The sequence below is a fragment of the Oncorhynchus mykiss genome, chromosome 3 (genome assembly GCF_013265735.2).
Source record: "Oncorhynchus mykiss isolate Arlee chromosome 3, USDA_OmykA_1.1, whole genome shotgun sequence".
NCBI lineage: Eukaryota > Metazoa > Chordata > Actinopteri > Salmoniformes > Salmonidae > Oncorhynchus > Oncorhynchus mykiss.
The window spans coordinates 9,808,734-9,829,876 of NC_048567.1; the positions used below are offsets into that span (position 1 = coordinate 9,808,734).

The 21,143-nt window shown below is 47.3% G+C and overlaps 1 protein-coding gene across 7 annotated transcripts in view; it reads left to right on the top strand.

Annotated features, from left to right (window-relative positions):
- LOC110508601 (myosin-10) overlaps nt 1-21,143 on the top strand; it is a 113,492-nt gene that overhangs the window by 39,934 nt on the left and 52,415 nt on the right. For 4 of the 7 annotated variants that reach the window (XM_036968290.1, XM_036968284.1, XM_036968312.1 and 1 more), the window contains exons 4-13: nt 1,817-1,973; nt 7,054-7,081; nt 8,253-8,367; nt 10,898-10,945; nt 11,187-11,198; nt 12,733-12,825; nt 12,986-13,049; nt 13,264-13,362; nt 16,788-16,931; nt 20,356-20,570. In XM_036968290.1, coding sequence (XP_036824185.1) covers nt 1,817-1,973; nt 7,054-7,081; nt 8,253-8,367; nt 10,898-10,945; nt 11,187-11,198; nt 12,733-12,825; nt 12,986-13,049; nt 13,264-13,362; nt 16,788-16,931; nt 20,356-20,570 — 975 coding nt within the window. The remainder of the gene's footprint in view (nt 1-1,816; nt 1,974-7,053; nt 7,082-8,252; nt 8,368-10,897; nt 10,946-11,186; nt 11,199-12,732; nt 12,826-12,985; nt 13,050-13,263; nt 13,363-16,787; nt 16,932-20,355; nt 20,571-21,143) is intronic. The other 3 variants (XM_036968294.1, XM_036968296.1, XM_036968300.1) reach the window with 3 other exon arrangements.

Consider the following 21,143-nt stretch of genomic DNA (forward strand, 5'->3'; position numbering starts at 1 on the left):
TATGAGTTAGTGTTAGTTTATGGGTTAGGGTTAGTTTATGGGTAAGGGTTAGGAATTAGGGTTAGTTTATGGGTAAGGGTTAGGAGTTAGAGTTAGTTTATGGGTAAGGGTTAGTTTATGGGTTAGGGTTAGTTTATGGGTAAGGGTTCGTTTATGGGTAAGGGTTAGGAGCTAGGGTTAGTTTATGGGTAAGGGTTAGGAGTTAGGGTTAGTTTATGGTTTAGGGTTAGTTTATGGGTATGGGTTAGGAGTTAGGGTTAGTTTATGGGTAAGGGTTATGAGTTAGGGTTAGTTTATTGGTAAGGGTTAGGAGCTAGGTTTAGTTTATGGGTTAGGATTAGTTCATGGGTTAGGGTTAGGAGTTAGGGTTAGTTTATGGGTTAGGGTTAGGAGCTAGGGTTAGTTTATTGGTAAGGGTTATGATTTAGGGTTAGTTTATGGGTAAGGGTTAGTTTATGGGTAAGGGTTAGGAATTAGGGTTAGTTTATGGGTTAGAGTTAGGGTTAGTTTATGGGTAAGGGTTAGGAGTTAGGGTTAGTTTATGGGTAAGGGTTATGAGTTAGGGTTAGTTTATTGGTAAGGGTTAGGAGCTAGGGTTAGTTTATGGGTTAGGATTAGTTCATGGGTTAGGGTTAGGAGTTAGGGTTAGCTTATGGGTTAGGGTTAGGAGCTAGGGTTAGTTTATGGGTAAGGGTTATGAGTTAGGGTTAGTTTATGGGTAAGGGTTAGTTTATGGGTAAGGGTTAGGAGCTAGGGTTAAGTTTAGGGTTAGGGGTTATTGTAAATTGGATTTTGAATGGGACTGAATTGTGTGTCCCCACGAGGTTAGTTGTACAAGACTGTGTGTGTATGGGGGGGGGGTTACTCTGTAGAGAGAACTGTGACATCAGTGTAACTGATATAAGAGGAGGGGGTGTGTTACATCACAGTCGTTTATATAAGAGAGAGAAGGACGGAGGAGAAAGGAGAGCTGCATCTCCTGTTTCGTGACTATGAACCAATGAAGGGAGGGATGAGAGAGATAGGAAGAGGAAGAGAAATGGATAGAAAGGAAGATAGATAAGAAGAAAGAAAGAAAAATAAGTGTTGCGGAACTTTGATATGAAGAATGTGTCAGAAAGAGTTAGAATGTGATATAGTGAACGACACTTTCTATTGTATATCTATGTTAAGGTATTTGAAGGCTGTTTATGTTTATCTTATCTGCTTTAGAGAAAGAGAGATAGAGAGAAAATGGGGGATTTTGGTGGACGGTTAGGGATGACCAGTCAGAATCCACAGAGTCATCTTGTTATCAGTACCTTTACACTGTTGCCTGCATATTTCATTCATTAACCTGTGTTGTAGCACTAGCTGGTTGATTGATTATCCTGATAGCTACCTTTCTTTTTCATTACAAATGACTCCTTACACATTCAACCTGACCCTACTCATACTATAGGTTAATGTGTCCTACTCATACTGTAGGTTAATGGGTCCTACTCATACTGTAGGTTAATGTGTCCTACTCATACTGTAGGTTAATGGGTCCTACTCATACTGTAGGTTAATGTGTCCTACTCATACTGTAGGTTAATGGGTCCTACTCATACTGTAGGTTAATGGGGGGAGAATGTTGGGCGGGATTGACCCTACCTCTCCTAATGTTGCTGTTATATGACTCAGATTAGGTGTGTGTGTGTGATATGACATTGCCTGGCTTAATGGTTGGGTCTAGGCATTGGGAGGGCATGGGTCATTGAGATTAAGCATGGTATTTTAGTTATCATTGAACTTTGTGTATATCTATCCTGGGTGTGTGTGTGTGTGTTTGCAGACATACTCGGGCCTGTTCTGTGTGGTGATCAACCCCTATAAGAACCTGCCCATCTACACAGAGTCTATAGTGGAGATGTACCGAGGGAAGAAACGCCATGAGATGCCCCCTCACATCTACGCTATATCAGAGGCTGCCTACCGCAGCATGCTACAAGGTAACCCTAACCCCTGACCCCCTCACATCTAGAAATGTATGCTTTTCATATGTGCATTTTCGTGGAATAGTTTCATTTCAATAATAATGTTTTAATTTCTCAAAATCATTGTCACGTGGTTAATCAATCATTAATTCAAATGAATAAACTCTAAAAGTAAAAATGTTACTAATGCGAGAGCACCAGCCTCTGCCTTATGGACACATTGTGAGGCTACACCGTGATCATTGGCGGCTAAATAGCCTAATTGAGCGCATGGAACTCAGAGATGGCCAATGCAGCCCAGAGATGGCCAATGCAGCCCAGAGATGACCAATGCAGCCCAGAGATGGCCAATGCAGCCCAGAGATGGCCAATGCAGCCCAGAGATGGCCAATGCAGCCCAGAGATGGCCATGCAGCCCAGAGATGGCCAATGCAGCCCAGAGATGGCCAATGCAGCCCAGAGATGGCCAATGCAGCCCAGAGATGGCCAATGCAGCCCAGAGATGGCCAATGCAGCCCAGAGATGGCCAATGCAGCCCAGAGACGGCCATGCAGCCCAGAGATGGCCAATGCAGCCCAGAGATGGCCAATGCAGCCCAGAGATGGCCAATGCAGCCCAGAGATGGCCAATGCAGCCCAGAGATGGCCCATGCAGCCCAGAGATGGCCATGCAGCCCAGAGATGGCCAATGCAGCCCAGAGAGATGGCCAATGCAGCCCAGAGATGGCCAATGCAGCCCAGAGATGGCCAATGCAGCCCAGAGATGGCCATGCAGCCCAGAGATGGCCAATGCAGCCCAGAGATGGTCAATGCAGCCCAGAGATGGTCAATGCAGCCCAGAGATGGCCATGCAGCCCAGAGATGGCCATGCAGCCCAGAGATGACCAATGCAGCCCAGAGATGGCCAATGCAGCCCAGAGATGGCCAATGCAGCCCAGAGATGGCCAATGCAGCCCAGAGATGGCCAATGCAGCCGTTGGCCCATAACTTCTGTTGTCAACTAAGTAAAAATACATAAAGCTGACTAATTAAAACTGTCAAATATACGGATGAAAATGCTGGTTCTTTCAATCACATTCATCAACAGTTGAAGTCAGAAGTTTACATACACTTAGGTTGGAGTCATTAAAACTTGTTTTTCAAACACTCCACAAATGTCTTGTTAACAAACTATAGTTTTGTCATGTCAGTTAGGACATCTACTTTGTGCATGACACAAGTAATTTTTCCAACAATTGTTTACAGACAGATTATTTAATTTATAATTCACTGTATCACAATTCCAGTGGATGAGAAGTTTACATACACTAAGTTGACTGTGCCTTTAAACAGCTTGGAAAATTCCAGAAAATGATGTAATGGCTTTAGAAGCTTCTGATAGGCTAATTGACATAATTTGAGTCAATTGGAGGTGTACCTGTGGATGTATTTCAAGGCCTACCTTCAAACTCAGTGCCTCTTTGCTTGACAGCATGGAAAAATCAAAATATATCAGCCAAGACCTCAGAAAAAAATTGTAGACCTCCACAAGTCTGGTTTATCCTTGGGAGCAATTTCCAAACACCTGAAGTTACCACGTTCATCTGTACAAACAATAGTATGCAAGTATAAACACCACGGGACCATGCAGCCGTCATACCGCTCAGGAAGGTGCAAAAAGTGCAAATCAATCCCAGAACAGCAGCAAAGGATCTTAAGAAGATGCTGGAGGAAACAGGTACAAAGGTATCTACATTCGTATCTATAAAACGAGTCCTATATCAACATAACCTGAAAGGCCGTTCAGCAATGAAGAAGCCACTGCTCCAAACCGCCATAAAAAAGACAGACTACGGTTTGCAACTGCACATGGGGACAAAGATGTACTTTTTGGAGAAATGTCCTCTGGTCTGATGAAACAAAAATAGAACTGTTTGGCCATAATGACCATTGTTATGCTTGGAGGAAAAAGGGTGAGGCTTGCAAGCCGAAGAACACCATCCCAACCGGGAAACACGGGTTGGCAGCATCATGTTGTGGCGGTGCTTTGCTGCAGGAGTGACTGGTGCACTTCACAAAACAGATGGCATCATGAGGGAGGGAAATTATGTGGATATATTGAAGCAACATCTCAAAACATCAGTCAGGAAGTTAAAGCTTGGTCACATATGGGTCTTCCAAATGGACAATGACCCCAAGCATACTTCCGAAGTTGTGGCAAAATGGCTTAAGGACAACAAAGTCAAGGTATTGGAGTCGCCATCACAAAGCCTTGACCTCAATCCCATAGAAAATGTGTTGGCATTACTGAAAACGCGTGGGCGAGCAAGGAGGCCTGACAAACCTGACTCCGTTACACCAGCTCTGTCAGGAGGAATGGGCCAAAATTCACCCAACTTAATGTGGGAAGCTTGTGGAAGGCTACCCAAAACATTTGACCCAAGTCAAACAATTTAAAGGCAATGCTACCAAAAACTAATTGAGTGTATGTAAACGTCTGACCCACTGGGAATGTGATGAAAGAAATAAAAGCTGAAATAAATGATTTTCTCTACTATTATTCTGACATTTCACATTCTTAAAATGAAATGGTGATCCTAACTGACAGGGACTTTTTACTCTGATTAAATGTCAGGAATTGTGAAAAGTGAGTTTAAATGTATTTGGCCAAGGTGTATTTAAACTTCCGACTTCAACTGTAGGCCTTTTCCCACGTACGTTGTCTGTGGAAGACTTCCTCATATGCCATTTCTCTCCTGTTCTATTGGTTTTCATATCAACTTTCCTTCGTTGTCCTGAAACCAAATGCACAATCCTAGTCATATTAGCAACCCATTCTAGTTGTTGCATCTTTTGATTCACTCTCTTTCTAAGTTTCTAACAGATATTTTTTTTATTTCCCTTTTTCTCCCCAATTTCTTGATATCCAATTGCGATCTTGTCTCATCGCTCAACTCCTCAATGGAATCGGGAGAGGCTAAGGTAGAGTCATGCGTCTTCCGAAACATGACCCGCCAAACAGCGCTTCTTAACACCCTCCCGCTTAACCCAGAAGCCTTCCCCAGATCTGTGCTTCGACATAATCTTGTCTTGGAGCTCTACGGACAATTCCTTCAATCTCATGGATTGGTTTTTGCTCTGACATGCACTGTCAACTGTCACTGTAATCCTTATATAGACAGGTGTGTGCCTTTCCAAATCATGTCCAATCAAATTAATTTACCACAGGTGGACTCTAATCAAGTTGTAGAAACATCTCAAGGATGATCAATGGAAACAGGATGAACCTGAGCTCAATTTCTAGTCTCATAGTACAAGGTCTGAATACTTGTGTATTCGCATTGTCGTTATGGGGTATTGTGTGTAAATTGATGATTACATTTTTTTTAGAATAAGGCTGTAATGTAACAAAATGTGGAAAAAGGGAAGGGGTCTGAATACTTTCTGAATGTGGTGTAAATCCATGTTTTTTGTGGAAGCATATGGAAACATTGGCAATGAGAATATCTTGGTGCTGCAAATGGCAGTAGTATTTACAGTTCATTCTAGGACTTTTCCCACGCCACATGTATTATGATAGGAGCGTGACAAACAGACACGGATTGCTCCACTCCTCCATTAAAACCGGTTAGAGACAGATTGAGCAACGTTTCTGCCCCAAGGTCAATTCATTAGACGACAACTCTCTCTCTCTCTCTCTCTCTCTCTCTCTCTCTCTCTCTCTCTCTCTCTCTCTCTCTCTCTCTCTCTCTCTCTTTCTCTCTCTCTCTCTCTCTCTCTCTCTCTCTCTCTCTCTCTCTCTCTCTCTCATTCTTTCTTTCAATGTGACAGGTGTGTGTCCGTGATCTGTGATCCTATTGATAATTGAACCAGTATGACCGGTATGTGTGCGTGTCCGTGCATGTCTGTGCACATGCGTGCGTGCGTGTGTGTGTTTGCCTATGGTTCTGAGGAAACCTTTAAAACAAACACACCAAAAATGTAACAGACAAGGTCAGGCCATTGTGTTGGTGTCTGCAGTGTGGGCTGGAGCAGAGGTCTGAGGTCTGTCTGGAGAGACCACTTCTGTAGCTTTGACCTCCTTCCTCTTGACTACACAACAATGCTGCTCAGTGAGAGCTGTTGAAATCACATACACACTGACATCCTTTGTGTTTCAGTCAGGTTCTCTGAGATAGATTGACAAGTGTATCGATCCCTCTGTTACAGTGATTACTGGTGTAAGAGGTGAAGGTAGTACTGTTATAGTGATTACTGGTGTAAGAAGTGAAGGAATTACTGTTACAGTGATTACTGGTGTAATAAGTGAATGTATTACTGTTACAGTGATTACTGGTGTAAGAAGTGAAGGTATTACTGTTACAGTGATTACTGGTGTAAGAGTGAAGGTATTACTGTTACAGTGATTACTGTTGTAAGAAGTGAAGGTAGAACTGTTACAGTGATTACTGGTGTAAGAAGTGAAGGTAGTACTGTTACAGTGATTACTGGTGTAAGAAGTGAAGGTAGAACTGTTACAGTGATTACTGGTGTAAGAAGTGAAGGTATTACTGTTACAGTGATTACTGGTGTAAGAGGTGAAGGTATTACTGTTACAGTGATTACTGGTGTAAGAAGTGAAGGTATTACTGTTACAGTGATTACTGGTGTAAGAGGTGAAGGTATTACTGTTACAGTGATTACTGGTGTAAGAAGTGAAGGTATTACTGTTACAGTGATTACTGGTGTAAGAAGTGAAGGTAGTACTGTTACAGTGATTACTGGTGTAAGAAGTGAAGGTAGAACTGTTACAGTGATTACTGGTGTAAGAGGTGAAGGTAGTACTGTTACAGTGATTACTGGTATAAGAAGTGAAGGTATTACTGTTACAGTGATTACTGGTGTATGAAGTGAAGGTATTACTGTTACAGTGATTACTGGTATAAGAGGTGAAGGTAGTACTGTTACAGTGATTACTGGTGTAAGAGGTGAAGGTATTACTGTTACAGTGATTACTGGTGTATGAAGTGAAGGTATTACTGTTACAGTGATTACTGTTGTAAGAGGTGAAGGTAGTACTGTTCATTGGGTAATATGAAAGACTAACATATTCTGCTTTCGTTATTATTCTCTCACAGACAGAGAAGATCAATCTATCCTCTGCACGTGAGTAACCTGGGGTTATATATCTGTCTGTATGCCTGTCTGTCTGCCTGTATGTCTGCCTGTCTTGACTGCCTGCCTGTCTGTCTGCCTGTCTTGTCTGCCTGTCTTGTCTGCCTGCCTGCCTACATGCCTGTCTGTCTGTCTGTCTGTCTGCCTGTCTGTCTACCTGTCTGTCTGCCTGTCTTGTGTGCCTGTCTTGTCTGCCTGTCTGCCTACATGCCTGTCTGTCTGCCTGCCTGCATGCCTGTCTGTCTGTCTGCCTGTCTTGTCTGTCTGTCTGTTTGCCTGTCTGTCTGCCTGTCTTGTCTGTCTTTTGACCTGTCTGTCTGTCTTGTCTGTCTGTTGTCCGTCTGTATTCTCACCATGGTAAATGATCCCAGTTTAGATTACTGAAGCTGAGTATAGCTTAGTTTCTGCTAGGATCCTGTTTTTAAACTTTTACAGCCCAGTCCCCCTCCAACACTAGAAGTATATTTAGTTTCCCCCAGTCAGTCTCCTGTATTCTCCTTTATTCCCATCCAACAGCAACACAATGACTAGTGTCTGTATCCTGCACACCTGCTCTCTGTGTATAGAGGAATACACTGCATGGTTTCTCTGTTCACTGGTGGCCTACACGTGTGTATAGAGGAATACACTGCATGGTTCCTCTGTTCCCTGGTGGCCTACACGTGTGTATAGAGGAATACACTGCATGGTTCCTCTGTTCCCTGGTGGCCTACACGTGTGTATAGAGGAATACACTGCATGGTTCCTCTGTTCACTGGTGGCCTACACGTGTGTATAGAGGAATACACTGCATGGTTTCTCTGTTCCCTGGTGGCCTACACGTGTGTATAGAGGAATACACTGCATGGTTCCTCTGTTCCCTGGTGGCCTACACGTGTGTATAGAGGAATACACTGCATGGTTCCTCTGTTCCCTGGTGGCCTACACGTGTGTATAGAGGAATACACTGCATGGTTCCTCTGTTCCCTGGTGGCCTACACGTGTGTATAGTGTCCTTTCTGTTATATGTGTTTGTGTTGTGTTTATATGTCCTTCATAACTGGGTTGTATGAGTGTGTTTTTATGGAGGACCCTTGTGAAACGAGATGTGGTTTATGTGTGTGAGTTTCTCATACGTGTGTGTGTGTTTGTGTGTGTGTGTGTGTGTGTGTGTGTGTTCCAGCGGCGAGTCTGGCGCAGGGAAGACAGAGAACACTAAGAAAGTCATCCAGTATCTGGCTCATGTGGCCTCGTCCCATAAGACTGGAACTCTGGGTAGGAACAAGGAGGCCTCACAGGTAAACTGGGGAAGGAGAGAGAGCGGGAGAAGAGGGGGAGGGGAGGGGGAGCGGAGAAGGGGGGAGGAAGAAGAGACTATATGGAGGAAATGGGGGAGAGGAGGAAAGGAGAGCTTGGTCAGGATACAAAGACAGTGGAGGGGAAGAAGATGTGAGGAAAGAGATAAATTGGATGAAGAAGGACAAGAATAGGAAGAGAATTGATTGATGGATGAGGTTTATTGTCCTGACTGAGGGAGAGGCTTGATTGATGAATGATGTTTATTGTCCTGACTGAGGGAGAGGATTGATGGATGGATGATGTTTATTGTTCTGACTGAGGGAGAGGATTGATTGATGGATGATGTTTATTGTCCTGACTGGGGGAGAGGATTGATTGATGGATGATGTTTATTGTCCTGACTGGGGGAGAGGATTGATTGATGGATGATGTTTATTGTCCTGACTGAGGGAGAGGCTTGATGGATGATGTTTATTGTCCTGACTGAGGGAGTGGATTGATGGATGATGTTTATTGTCCTGACTGAGGGAGTGGATTGATGGATGGATGATGTTTATTGTCCTGACTGAGGGAGTGGATTGATGGATGGTGTTTATTGACCTGACTGAGGGAGTTGATTGATGGATGGATGATGTTTATTGTCCTGACTGAGGGAGTGGATTGATGGATGGATGATGTTTATTGTCCTGACTGAGGGAGTGGATTGATGGTTGGTGTTTATTGTCCTGACTGAGGGAGTGGATTGATGGATGGATGATGTTTATTGTCCTGACTGAGGGAGTGGATTGATGGATGGATGATGTTTATTGTCCTGACTGAGGGAGTGGATGGGGAAACAGAATAAGGCAGGAAGAAAGTGAAAGAACGAGAGGGTGTAGGGAGGACTTGTTATGACTTGTTATGAAGTTGTGTTAAAGATGTATATTGAAACTATGGTTGAAACAAGGTGTACTGCTACATTTTGCATTACACTACATGTTGCTACTATTCCATGACTTCCTGTCTACTACCGTTCTTCTTGCTGATCAAGTGCTGCTGGAGGAATCAATATAGAGTGACCTCTATAATCATTCCTGTCTCTCTGCTCCTCTCCTTTCTCTGCCCTGTCCTCTCTCCCTGCCCTGTCCTCTCTCCCTGCCCTGTCCTCTCTCCCTGCCCTGTCCTCTCTCCCTGCCCTGTCCTCTCTCCCTGCCCTGTCCTCTCTCCCTGCCCTGTCCTCTCTCCCTTCCCTGTCCTCTCTCCCTGCCCTGTCCTCTCTCCCTGCTCTGTCCTCTCTCCCTGCCCTGTCCTCTCTCCCTGCCCTGTCCTCTCTCCCTTCCCTGTCCTCTCTCCCTGCCCTGTCCTCTCTCCCTGCTCTGTCCTCTCTCCCTGTCCTCTCCTCTCTCCCTGCCCTGTCCTCTCTCCCTGCCCTATCCTCTCTCCCTGCCCTCTCCTCTCTCCCTGTCCTGTCCTCTCTCCCTGCCCTCTCCTCTCTCCCTGCCCTGTCCTCTCTCCCTGCCCTGTCCTCTCCCTGTCCTCTCTCCCTGCCTTGTCCTCTCTCCCTGTCCTCTCTCCCTGCCCTGTACTCTCTCCCTGCCCTGTCCTCTCTCCCTGCCCTGTCCTCTCTCCTTGCCCTCTCCTCTCTCCCTGCCCTGTCCTCTCTCCCTGCCCTGTCCTCTTTCCCTGTCCTCTCCTCTCTCCTTGCCCTGTCCTCTCTCCCTGCCCTGTCCTCTCTCCCTGCCCTGTCCTCTCTCCCTGTCCTCTCCTCTCTCCCTGCCCTGTCCTCTCTCCCTGCCCTGTCCTCTCTCCCTGCCCTGTCCTCTCTCCCTGCCCTGTCCTCTCTCCCTGCCCTGTCCTTTCTCCCTGTCCTGTCCTCTCTTCCTGTCCTGTCCTCTCTCCCTGCCCTCTCCTCTCTCCCTGCCCTGTCCTCTCTCCCTGCCCTGTCCTCTCTGCCTGCCCTCTCCTCTATCCCTGCCCTCTCCTCTCTCCCTGCCCTGTCCTCTCTCCCTGCCCTGTCCTCTCTCCCTGCCCTGTCCTCTCTCCCTGCCCTTTCCTCTCTCCCTGTCCTCTGTCCCTGCCCTCTCTCCCTGCCCTGTCCTCTCTCCCTGCCCTGTCCTCTCTCCCTGCCCTCCCTGCCCTGTCCTCTCTCCCTGCCCTGTCCTCTCTCCCTGTCCTGTCCTCTCTCCCTGCCCTGTCCTCTCTCCCTGTCCTGTCCTCTCTCCCTGCCCTGTCCTCTCTCCCTGCCCTGTCCTCTCTCCCTGCCCTGTCCTCTCTCCCTGCCCTGTCCTCTCTCCCTGTCCTGTCCTCTCTCCCTGCCCTGTCCTCTCTCCCTGCCCTGTCCTCTCTCCCTGCCCTCTCCTCTCATTCCCCCTCTCATGTACTCTCCTCCCCCTACTGCCCCTTATCCTCCCCTTTTTCTACTGTTTTCCTTCTCTTCTTTCTCCTTTCCTTTCCTCCCTCTCTCCCTCCTCCCTCTTGATTTTGCACTCTCTCCTACCCTCTCTCCTCCAACCTCCCCCTCTTTCTTGTCCTTCTCTCCTGCGTGTTCAGATGGATGGCAGTAGGTCGTTGCCCCGGGGCAGTTCCATGGTGAACAGGGTGAGTGGGCTCTATCCTGTCCTGTCTTCTCCTCTTTCCTTCTCTTCTGTTCTGCCTACCGATTCTGGTTTGTGCTCCAGACTAACATCCTTTAACAACACCATTACTGATGTGTTCCTCCATAACTGTCAAGCATTTAGTTTTTGTTTGTACTGCATTCATTGGTCTGTTGTTGTCTTTTGTTGTTTGTTTGTGTCATCCGTTGATTCTCCCAACCTTCCCGTTTTTCTCAATCTCTCAGAGTGTGCAATATGTGAGTATAATATAAAGTATAAAGACTATCACCACTCTGGGCTGATTAAGGTTAAACATTGCAGAATTGCAGATAGATGTAGAATGTATAGAGCAGACATAATTATCTTGTTCAGTATAAGAGAGAATCTTGTCTGGTTTAGACAATACATTTCTGTCTGAATGTTCTGAAAAGTTGCTGTCTCCTGAATGAAAGCCCTGCTGTTCTCTGGTGTCTATGGGTGTTTGGATTTTTACTGTACGGTATATCTGTTGCAACACCCAATGGGTGCTAGAATAAGTTGTGATGGGCGGGTCTATGAATCTCTCTCAACGTCCTGATTGGCTGGATTAACAACCTGTCAATCTTCAAACCATATACAGTTGCCCAATGAAATGCTCTAGTTTCCTAATTGACAGCTGGTGTTAATCCCGCCCATAGGTGGGTCTCAGAATCATTCCCCTCATCGGTGAAGGAAAGCTTTGGAATTCACTGATGATGCACAAAAACTTGGTCTTAAAACAACCGGCCATCTGAAAACCAGATAGGTGGAATCTCCCCTAAACTCTTTGGACGCTTAGATAGAGCCATCACCTTAGTGATTACACCTATCCAGTCTTTTCTGATCTGCTAGCACTGAAGGGGCAGTGGCTAGAGGTTGTTCTCAGACCGGGCTATAGACGTCCCTCCCCATCCTCCCTTTACAGTGAATGAGCTCAATGCTTCCATTCTGGTGGCCACACCTGTGAATGATGCCCAAATACACCAGGCATTTACCATGTAGAATAGTTAAGCATACATTCTGGCTGACCAGGAGTCTCCACACATACCTGTCTGTGTGTGTGCGTGCTTTTATGTGTGTGTGTTGTTGCGTGCGTTTGTCTAGTAGTATGTGCATTGTTGGCAGTCTGAGCTTTGTTCCCATGCAAAGCCCTGGCCTCTTGCTGTTTGTAGCTTTGAGTGCTGCTTGGCTGGCGTGCTTTACCTGGCGCTTTTAAATCCACCTCCAGTAGCTCCCTAGATAATGCTAATGCTACTGTACTTAAAGCTATAGAGCTAGTAGAGCTATAGCCTGAGCCACTGTGTAGCTAAAGCTAGAGATAGCATCTGCGGCCATACTTCCTGATCTAACGCAGTGGTTCTCGACTGACACGATAAATTCATGTGAACTAGTGCAACAGCACAGGGACAGGCTATTACACAGCCTCTGTGCTAGTTGGTTTCTTGGCAAGGCACCAATGTAGAGTTGTTGAATGCACAAAGTCTGGCACTTTGGCTGGCTTATGTTAGCTGGCTAGATGCTGAAAATGTCTGTAAGAGAACACATGAAAAGCTATTTATCTCTAGATTTCTCTGGGCGCATCCTGTTGAGATGCTATTACAGACTATATCTTGAAATTCAGAGTTGAGACCACTGGGTTACTGCCTTGTTTACTCTCTGATGAGTCTGGTCTCCCCTCTTTTGTACTGGGATTGGGGGAACAGTATTTTGGGTTGTGGAGTTGCTTTGTGATGCATGTCCCAGTGTTGATGTGGTGCCTGTCCTGTCCTCCAGGGGGAGCTAGAGAGACAGCTGCTACAGGCCAACCCCATCCTGGAGGCCTTCGGAAATGCCAAGACTGTCAAGAACGACAACTCCTCCAGATTTGTAAGAATGTATTAATATCTAGATTGATCACAGATAAGATCTACAGTATGTTTTTAATTGGCTGTATTTTTATTTACTGTGTTTGTTGTTGAGTTTGTATCATTTTTTCATTAATATGTTAATCGTCAACTGACACATTTCTTCTCCTCTTGTCTCTCAGGGCAAATTCATCCGTATTAACTTTGACGTGGCTGGATATATTGTCGGTGCCAACATTGAGACCTGTATCCTTCCTCTGCAGTCAGACTCTGTTTCGAGTCCCAACCTAAATATTACTGTTGTAATTCATTAGTATGCTCACTGTTGGGTCACTGCTAATCTGTCATCAGGTAGAGGTTGCCCTACACACAGGGGTCAGCTCAGGGAAGCAGGGGATGCAAAACTGCCCTTAGGTTAGTGTCTGGGGCTATTGAACCCTTCCTTTACTCCTGACCTCAGACCTGCTGGAGAAGTCGAGGGCGATCCGCCAGGCCAAAGATGAAAGGACCTTTCACATCTTCTACCAACTCATGTGTGGAGCTTCAGAGGCCACCAGAGGTGAGAGAGGGGGAGAGGAGAAAGAGAGGGTAGGAGAGGGAGAGGAGAAAGAGAGTATAGGAAAGGTTGGGGAGAAAGAGAGGGTAGGAGAGGGAGAGGAGAAAGAGAGGGTAGGAGAGGGAGGGGAGAAAGAGAGGGTAGGAGAGGGAGGGGAGAAAGAGAGGGTAGGAGAGGGAGGGGAGAAAGAGGGTAGGAGAGGGAGGGGAGAAAGAGAGGGTAGGAAAGGTAGGGGAGAAAGAGAGGGTAGGAGAGGGAGAGGAGAAAGAGAGGGTAGGAGAGGGAGGGGAGAAAGAGAGGGTAGGAGAGGGAGAGGAGAAAGAGAGGGTAGGAGAGGGAGGGGAGAAAGAGAGGGTAGGAGAGGGAGAGGAGAAAGAGAGGGTAGGAGAGGGAGGGGAGAAAGAGAGGGTAGGAAAGGTAGGGGAGAAAGAGAGGGTAGGAGAGGGAGAGGAGAAAGAGAGGGTAGGAGAGGGTGGGAAGAAAGAGAGGGTAGGAGAGGGTGGGAAGAAAGAGAGGGTAGGAGAGGGAGAGGGTAGGAGAGGAAGGGGAGAAAGAGAGTGTAGGAGAGGGTGGGAAGAACGAGAGGATAGGAGAGGTAGGGGAGAAAGGGGATGGGTTGAATAGGTAGATCTGGTGAATAGGTAGATCTGGTGAATAGGTAGATCTGGTGAATAGGTTGATCTGGTGAATAGGTTGATCTGGTGAATAGATAGATCTGGTGAATAGATAGATCTGGTGAATAGATAGATCTGGTGAATAGGTAGATCTGGTGAATAGACAGATCTGGTGAATAGGTAGATCTGGTGAATAGGTAGATCTGGTGAATAGACAGATCTGGTGAATAGACAGATCTGGTGAATAGACAGATCTGGTGAATAGACAGATCTGGTGAATAGACAGATCTGGTGAATAGATAGATCTGGTGAATAGGTAGATTTGGTGAATAGATAGATCTGGTGAATAGATAGATCTGGTGAATAGATAGATCTGGTAAATAGGTAGATCTGGTGAATAGATAGATCTGGTGAATAGATAGATCTGGTGAATAGGTAGATCTGGTGAATAGATAGATCTGGTGAATAGATAGATCTGGTGAATAGGTAGATTTGGTGAATAGATAGATGTGGTGAATAGATAGATCTGGTGAATAAATAGACCGGATGAATAGGTTGATCTGGTGAATAGATAGATCTGGTAAATAGGTAGATCTGGTGAATAGGTTGATCTAGTGAATAGATAGATCTGGTGAATAGGTTGATCTGGTGAATAGGTTGATCTGGTAAATAGGTTGATCTGGTGAATAGATAGATCTGGTGAATAGGTAGATATGGTGAATAGGTAGATCTGGTGAATAGGTAGATCTGGTGAATAGGTAGATCTGGTGAATAGATAGATCTGGTGAATAGATAGATCTGGTGAATAGATAGATCTGGTGAATAGATAGATCTGGTGAATAGGTAGATCTGGTGAATAGATAGATCTGGTGAATAGGTAGATCTGGTGAATAGATAGATCTGGTGAATAGATAGATCTGGTGAATAGATAGATGTGGTGAATAGGTAGATCTGGTGAATAGATAGATCTGGTGAATAAATAGATCTGGTAAATAGGTTGATCTGGTGAATAGATATATCTGGTGAATAGGTAGATCTGGTGAATAGATAGATCTGGTGAATAGATAGATGTGGTGAATAGATAGATCTGGTGAATAGATAGATCTGGTGAATAGATAGATGTGGTGAATAGATAGATCTGGTGAATAGATAGATCTGGTGAATAGATAGATCTGGTGAATAGATAGATGTGGTGAATAGATAGATCTGGTGAATAGATAGATATGGTGAATAGATATATCTGGTGAATAGATAGATCTGGTGACTAGGTAGATCTGGTGAATAGATAGATCTGGTGAATAGGTAGATCTGGTGAATAGATAGATCTGGTAAATAGGTTGATCTGGTGAATAGATAGATCTGGTAAATAGGTTTATCTGGTGAATAGATAGATCTGGTGAATAGGTAGATCTGGTAAATAGGTTGATCTGGTGAATAGATAGATCTGGTGAATAGGTAGATCTGGTGAATAGATAGATCTGGTGAATAAATAGATCTGGTAAATAGGTTGATCTGGTGAATAGATAGATCTGGTGAATAGGTAGATCTGGTGAATAGATAGATCTGGTGAATAAATAGATATGGTAAATAGGTTGATCTGGTGAATAGATAGATCTGGTGAATAAATAGATCTGGTGAATAGATAGATCTGGTGAATAGGTAGATCTGGTGAATAGATAGATCTGGTAAATAGGTTGATCTGGTGAATAGGTAGATCTGGTGAATAGGTAGATCTGGTGAATAGATAGATCTGGTGAATAAATAGATCTGGTAAATAGGTAGATCTGGTGAATAAATAGATCTGGTAAATAGGTAGATCTGGTGAATAGATAGATCTGGTGAATAGGTTGATCTGGTGAATAGGTTGATCTGGTGAATAGATAGATCTGGTGAATAGGTTGATCTGGTAAATAGATAGATCTGGTGAATAGGTTGATCTGGTAAATAGGTAGATCTGGTGAATAGGTAGATCTGGTGAATAGGTAGATCTGGTGAATAGATAGATCTGGTGAATAGGTTGATCTGGTAAATAGATAGATCTGGTGAATAGATAGATCTGGTGAATAGGTTGATCTGGTAAATAGATAGATCTGGTGAATAGGTTGATCTGGTAAATAGGTAGATCTGGTAAATAGGTTGATCTGGTAAATAGGTAGATCTGGTAAATAGGTTGATCTGGTAAATAGATAGATCTGGTGAATAGGTTGATCTGGTAAATAGGTAGATCTGGTAAATAGGTTGATCTGGTAAATAGGTTGATCTGGTAAATAGGTTGATCTGGTGAATAGGTTGATCTGGTAAATAGGTAGATCTGGTGAATAGGTTGATCTGGTGAATAGGTTGATCTGGTGAATAGGTTGATCTGGTAAATAGGTAGATCTGGTGAATAGGTTGATCTGGTGAATAGGTAGATCTGGTGAATAAATATATATGTTTCCCTCTCTCTCTGTTTCCCTGTCTCTCTGTTTCCCTCTCTCTCTCTGTTTCCCTGTCATTCTGTTTCCCTATCTCTGTTTCTCTCTCCCTGTTTCCATCTCTCTCTGTTTCCTTCTGTCTCTGTTTCCATGTTCCTATGTTTCCCTCTCTCTCTCTGTTTCCATGTCACTCGGTTTCCCTATCTTGGTTTCCCTCTCCCTCTGTTTCCCTGTCTCTATGTGTCCCTCTCTCTCTCTGTTTCTCTCTCGCTGTTTCCCTGTCTCTCTGTTTCATTCTCTCTCTGTTTCCATGTCTCTCTGTTTCCCTCTCTCTCTCTCTCTCTCTCTCTGTTTCCCTGTCTCTCTGTTTCCCTCTCTCTCTCTTCCTCTCTGTCTGTAGCAGACCTTCTCCTTGGTAGTGCTGACCAGTACAGGTTTCTGAGTGGAGGTGCTATACCTGTTCCAGGCCAGAGTGACGCTGACAACTTCACCCAGACCATGGACTCTATGACCATCATGGGATTCACACCAGAGGAGTCTCTGTGTAAGTGAGAGAGGGATGGAGGGGAGGGGAGGAAGGGAGGGGGAGGGATGGAGGGGAGGGGGGACAGAGCTTTCCTCAGAACATGGAAGTAAAAAACAATATTTTCTCTACATCCCTTTCTGCCTGTCTGTCTCCCTCCTCCCTCCATACTATCCTCTCCATCCCTCTCTTTCTGCCTGTCTGTCTCCTCCCTCCCTCCATACTATCCTCTCCATCCCTCTCTTTCTGCCTGTCTGTCTCCCTCCTCCCTCCCTACCCTCCTCTCCATCCCTCTCTTTCTGCCTGTCTGTCTCCCTCCTCCCTCCCTACCCTCCTCTCCATCCATCCCTCTCTTTCTGCCTGTCTGTCTCCCTCCTCCCTCCATACTATCCTCTCCATCCCTCTCTTTCTGCCTGTCTGTCTCCCTCCTCCCTCCATACTATCCTCTCCATCCCTCTCTTTCTGCCTGTCTGTCTCCCTCCTCCCTCCATACTATCCTCTCCATTACTCTCTTTCTGCCTGCCTGTCTGTCTCCCTCCTCCCTCCCTGCCCTCCTCTCCATCCCTCTCTTTCTGCCTGTCTGTCTCCCTCTTCCCTCCCTGCCCTCCTCTCCATCCATCCCTCTCTTTCTGCCTGTCTGTCTCCCTCCTCCCTCCCTCCCTGCCCTCCTCTCCATCCATCCCTCTCTTTCTGCCTGTCTGTCTCCCTCCTCCCTCCCTCCCTGCCCTCCTCTCCATCCATCCCTCTCTTTCTGCCTGTCTGTCTCCCTCCTCCCTCCATACTATCCTCTCCATCCCTCTCTTTCTGCCTGTCTGTCTCCCTCCTCCCTCCCTGCCCTCCTCTCCATCCCTCTCTTTCTGCCTGTCTGTCTCCCTCCTCCCTCCATACTATCCTCTCCATTACTCTCTTTCTGCCTGTCTGTCTCCCTCCTCCCTCCCTACCATCCTCTCCATCCATCCCTCTCTTTCTGCCTGTCTGTCTCCCTCCTCCCTCCATACTATCCTCTCCATCCCTCTCTTTCTGCCTGTCTGTCTCCCTCCTCCCTCCCTGCCCTCCTCTCCATCCCTCTCTTTCTGCCTGTCTGTCTCCCTATCTCCCTCCCTGCCCTCCTCTCCATCCCTCTCTATCTGCCTGTCTGTCTCCCTCCTCCCTCCCTCCCTGCCCTCCTCTCCATCCATCCCTCTCTTTCTGCCTGTCTGTCTCCCTCCTCCCTCCATACTATCCTCTCCATCCCTCTCTTTCTGCCTGTCTGTCTCCCTCCTCCCTCCCTGCCCTCCTCTCCATCCCTCTCTTTCTGCCTGCCTGTCTCCCTCCTCCCTCCATACTATCCTCTCCATCCCTCTCTTTCTGCCTGTCTGTCTCCCTCCTCCCTCCCTGCCCTCCTCTCCATCCCTCTCTTTCTGCCTGTCTGTCTCCCTCCTCCCTCCATACTATCCTCTCCATCCCTCTCTTTCTGCCTGTCTGTCTCCCTCCTCCCTCCATACTATCCTCTCCATTACTCTCTTTCTGCCTGTCTGTCTCCCTCCTCCCTCCATACTATCCTCTCCATCCCTCTCTTTCTGCCTGTCTGTCTCCCTCCTCCCTCCCTGCCCTCCTCTCCATCCCTCTCTTTCTGCCTGTCTGTCTCCCTCCTCCCTCCATACTATCCTCTCCATTACTCTCTTTCTGCCTGTCTGTCTCCCTCCTCCCTCCATACTATCCTCTCCATCCCTCTCTTTCTGCCTGTCTGTCTCCCTCCTCCCTCCATACTATCCTCTCCATTACTCTCTTTCTGCCTGTCTGTCTCCTCCCTCCCTGCCCTCCTCTCCATCCCTCTCTTTCTGCCTGTCTGTCTCCCTCCTCCCTCCCTGCCCTCCTCTCCATCCCTCTCTTTCTGCCTGTCTGTCTCCCTCCTCCCTCCATACTATCCTCTCCATTACTCTCTTTCTGCCTGTCTGTCTCCCTCCTCCCTCCCTGCCCTCCTCTCCATCCATCCCTCTCTTTCTGCCTGTCTCCCTCCTCCCTCCCTGCCCTCCTCTCCATCCATCCCTCTCTTTCTGCCTGCCTGTCTGTCTCCCTCCTCCCTCCCTGCCCTCCTCTCCATCCATCCCTCTCTTTCTGCCTGCCTGTCTGTCTCCCTCCTCCCTCCCTGCCCTCCTCTCCATCCATCCCTCTCTTTCTGCCTGCCTGTCTGTCTCCCTCCTCCCTCCCTACCCTCCTCTCCATCCCTCTCTTTCTGCCTGTCTGTCTCCTCCCTCCCTACCCTCCTCTCCATCCATCCCTCTCTTTCTGCCTGTCTCCCTCCTCCCTCCCTCCCTGCCCTCCTCTCCATCCATCCCTCTCTTTCTGCCTGTCTGTCTCCTCCCTCCCTCCCTGCCCTCCTCTCCATCCATCCCTCTCTTTCTGCCTGTCTGTCTCCTCCCTCCCTCCCTGCCCTCCTCTCCATCCATCCCTCTCTTTCTGCCTGTCTGTCTCCTCCCTCCCTCCCTGCCCTCCTCTCCATCCATCCCTCTCTTTCTGCCTGTCTGTCTCCTCCCTCCCTCCCTGCCCTCCTCTCCATCCATCCCTCTCTTTCTGCCTGTCTGTCTCCTCCCTCCCTCCCTGCCCTCCTCTCCATCCATCCCTCTCTTTCTGCCTGCCTGTCTGTCTCCCTCCTCCCTCCCTACCCTCCTCTCCATCCCTCTCTTTCTGCCTGTCTGTCTCCCTCCTCCCTCCCTCCCTACCCTCCTCTCCATCCCTCTCTTTCTGCCTGTCTGTCTCCCTCCTCCCTCCCTCCCTGCCCTCCTCTCCATCCCTCTCTTTCTGCCTGCCTGTCTGTCTCCTCCCTACCTCCCTGCCCTCCTCTCCATCCCTCTCTTTCTGCCTGCCTGTCTGTCTCCTCCCTACCTCCCTGCCCTCCTCTCCATCCCTCTCTTTCTGCCTGCCTCTGTCTCCTCCCTATCTCCCTGCCCTCCTCTCCATCCCTCTCTTTCTGCCTGCCTGTCTGTCTCCTCCCTACCTCCCTGCCCTCCTCTCCATCCCTCTCTTTCTGCCTGCCTGTCTGTCTCCTCCCTACCTCCCTGCCCTCCTCTCCATCCCTCTCTTTCTGCCTGTCTGTCTGTCTCCTCCCTCCCTCCCTGCCCTCCTCTCCATCCCTCCCTCTCTGTCTGTCTGTCTGTCTGTCTGTCTGTCTGTCTGTCTGTCTGTCTGTCTGTCTGTCTGTCTGTCTGTCTGTCTGTCTGTCTCCCTGCCCTCCCCTGCCTGTCTGTCTGTCTGTCTCCCTCCCCTCCTCTCCATCCCTCTCTTTCTGCCTGTCTGTCTGTCTGTCTCCCTCCCTTCCTCTCCATCCCTCTCTTTCTGCCTGTCTATCTGTCTGTCTGTCTCCCCTCCTCTCCATCCCTCTCTTTCTGCCTGTCTGTCTGTCTGTCTGTCTCCCTCCCCTCCTCTCCATCCCTCTCTTTCTGCCTGTCTGTCTCCCTCCTGTTAGCCATGTTGAAGGTGATCTCTGCGGTGCTCCAGTTTGGGAACATCTCGTTCACTAAGGAGAAGAACCAGGACCAGTGCTCCATGCCAGACGACACGGCTGCCCAGAAACTGAGCCACCTGCTGGGCATCAGCGTGCTGGAGTTCTCCCGGGCCATCCTCACCCCCAGGATCAAAGTAGGACGCGAGTACGTTCAGAAGGCCCAGACCAAAGAACAGGTGAGACACACACACACATCTGTAACGATGTGCGCTGAGAGTCGGGAAGCAAGTTCAGGGAGTGAGTGATTTAATCAATAACACAACATATTACAAAACAAGAAACACGAACAACGTACAGAGATGAAACACTGAAACAGAAACAATAACACCTGGGGAAGGAACCAATGGGAGAGACAGATACAGGGGAGGTAATCAGGGAGGTGATGGAGCACAGGTGAGTCTGATGAGGTGCAGGTGCGCGTGACGATGGTGACAGGTGTGTGGGATAATCAGCAGCCTGATGACCTAGAGCCTGGAGAGGGAGCATACGTGACAATATCTAAGACTAATGGCATAGTAGTTGGTACAAATCACTCCATGAGCTATAAACCTCAGCTGAATTTGGTAATGAATAATGTAGCTTTTGAGCAAGTTGTGGAGACTAAACTTCTTGGTGTCACCTTAGACTGTAAGTTGTCATGGTCAAGGCATATTGATTCAGTTGTTGTAAAGATGGGGAGAGGTCTGTCTGTGATAAAGAGATGCTCAGCATTCTAAACACCACACTTGAAGAAAGAAGCTGAAGTTTTA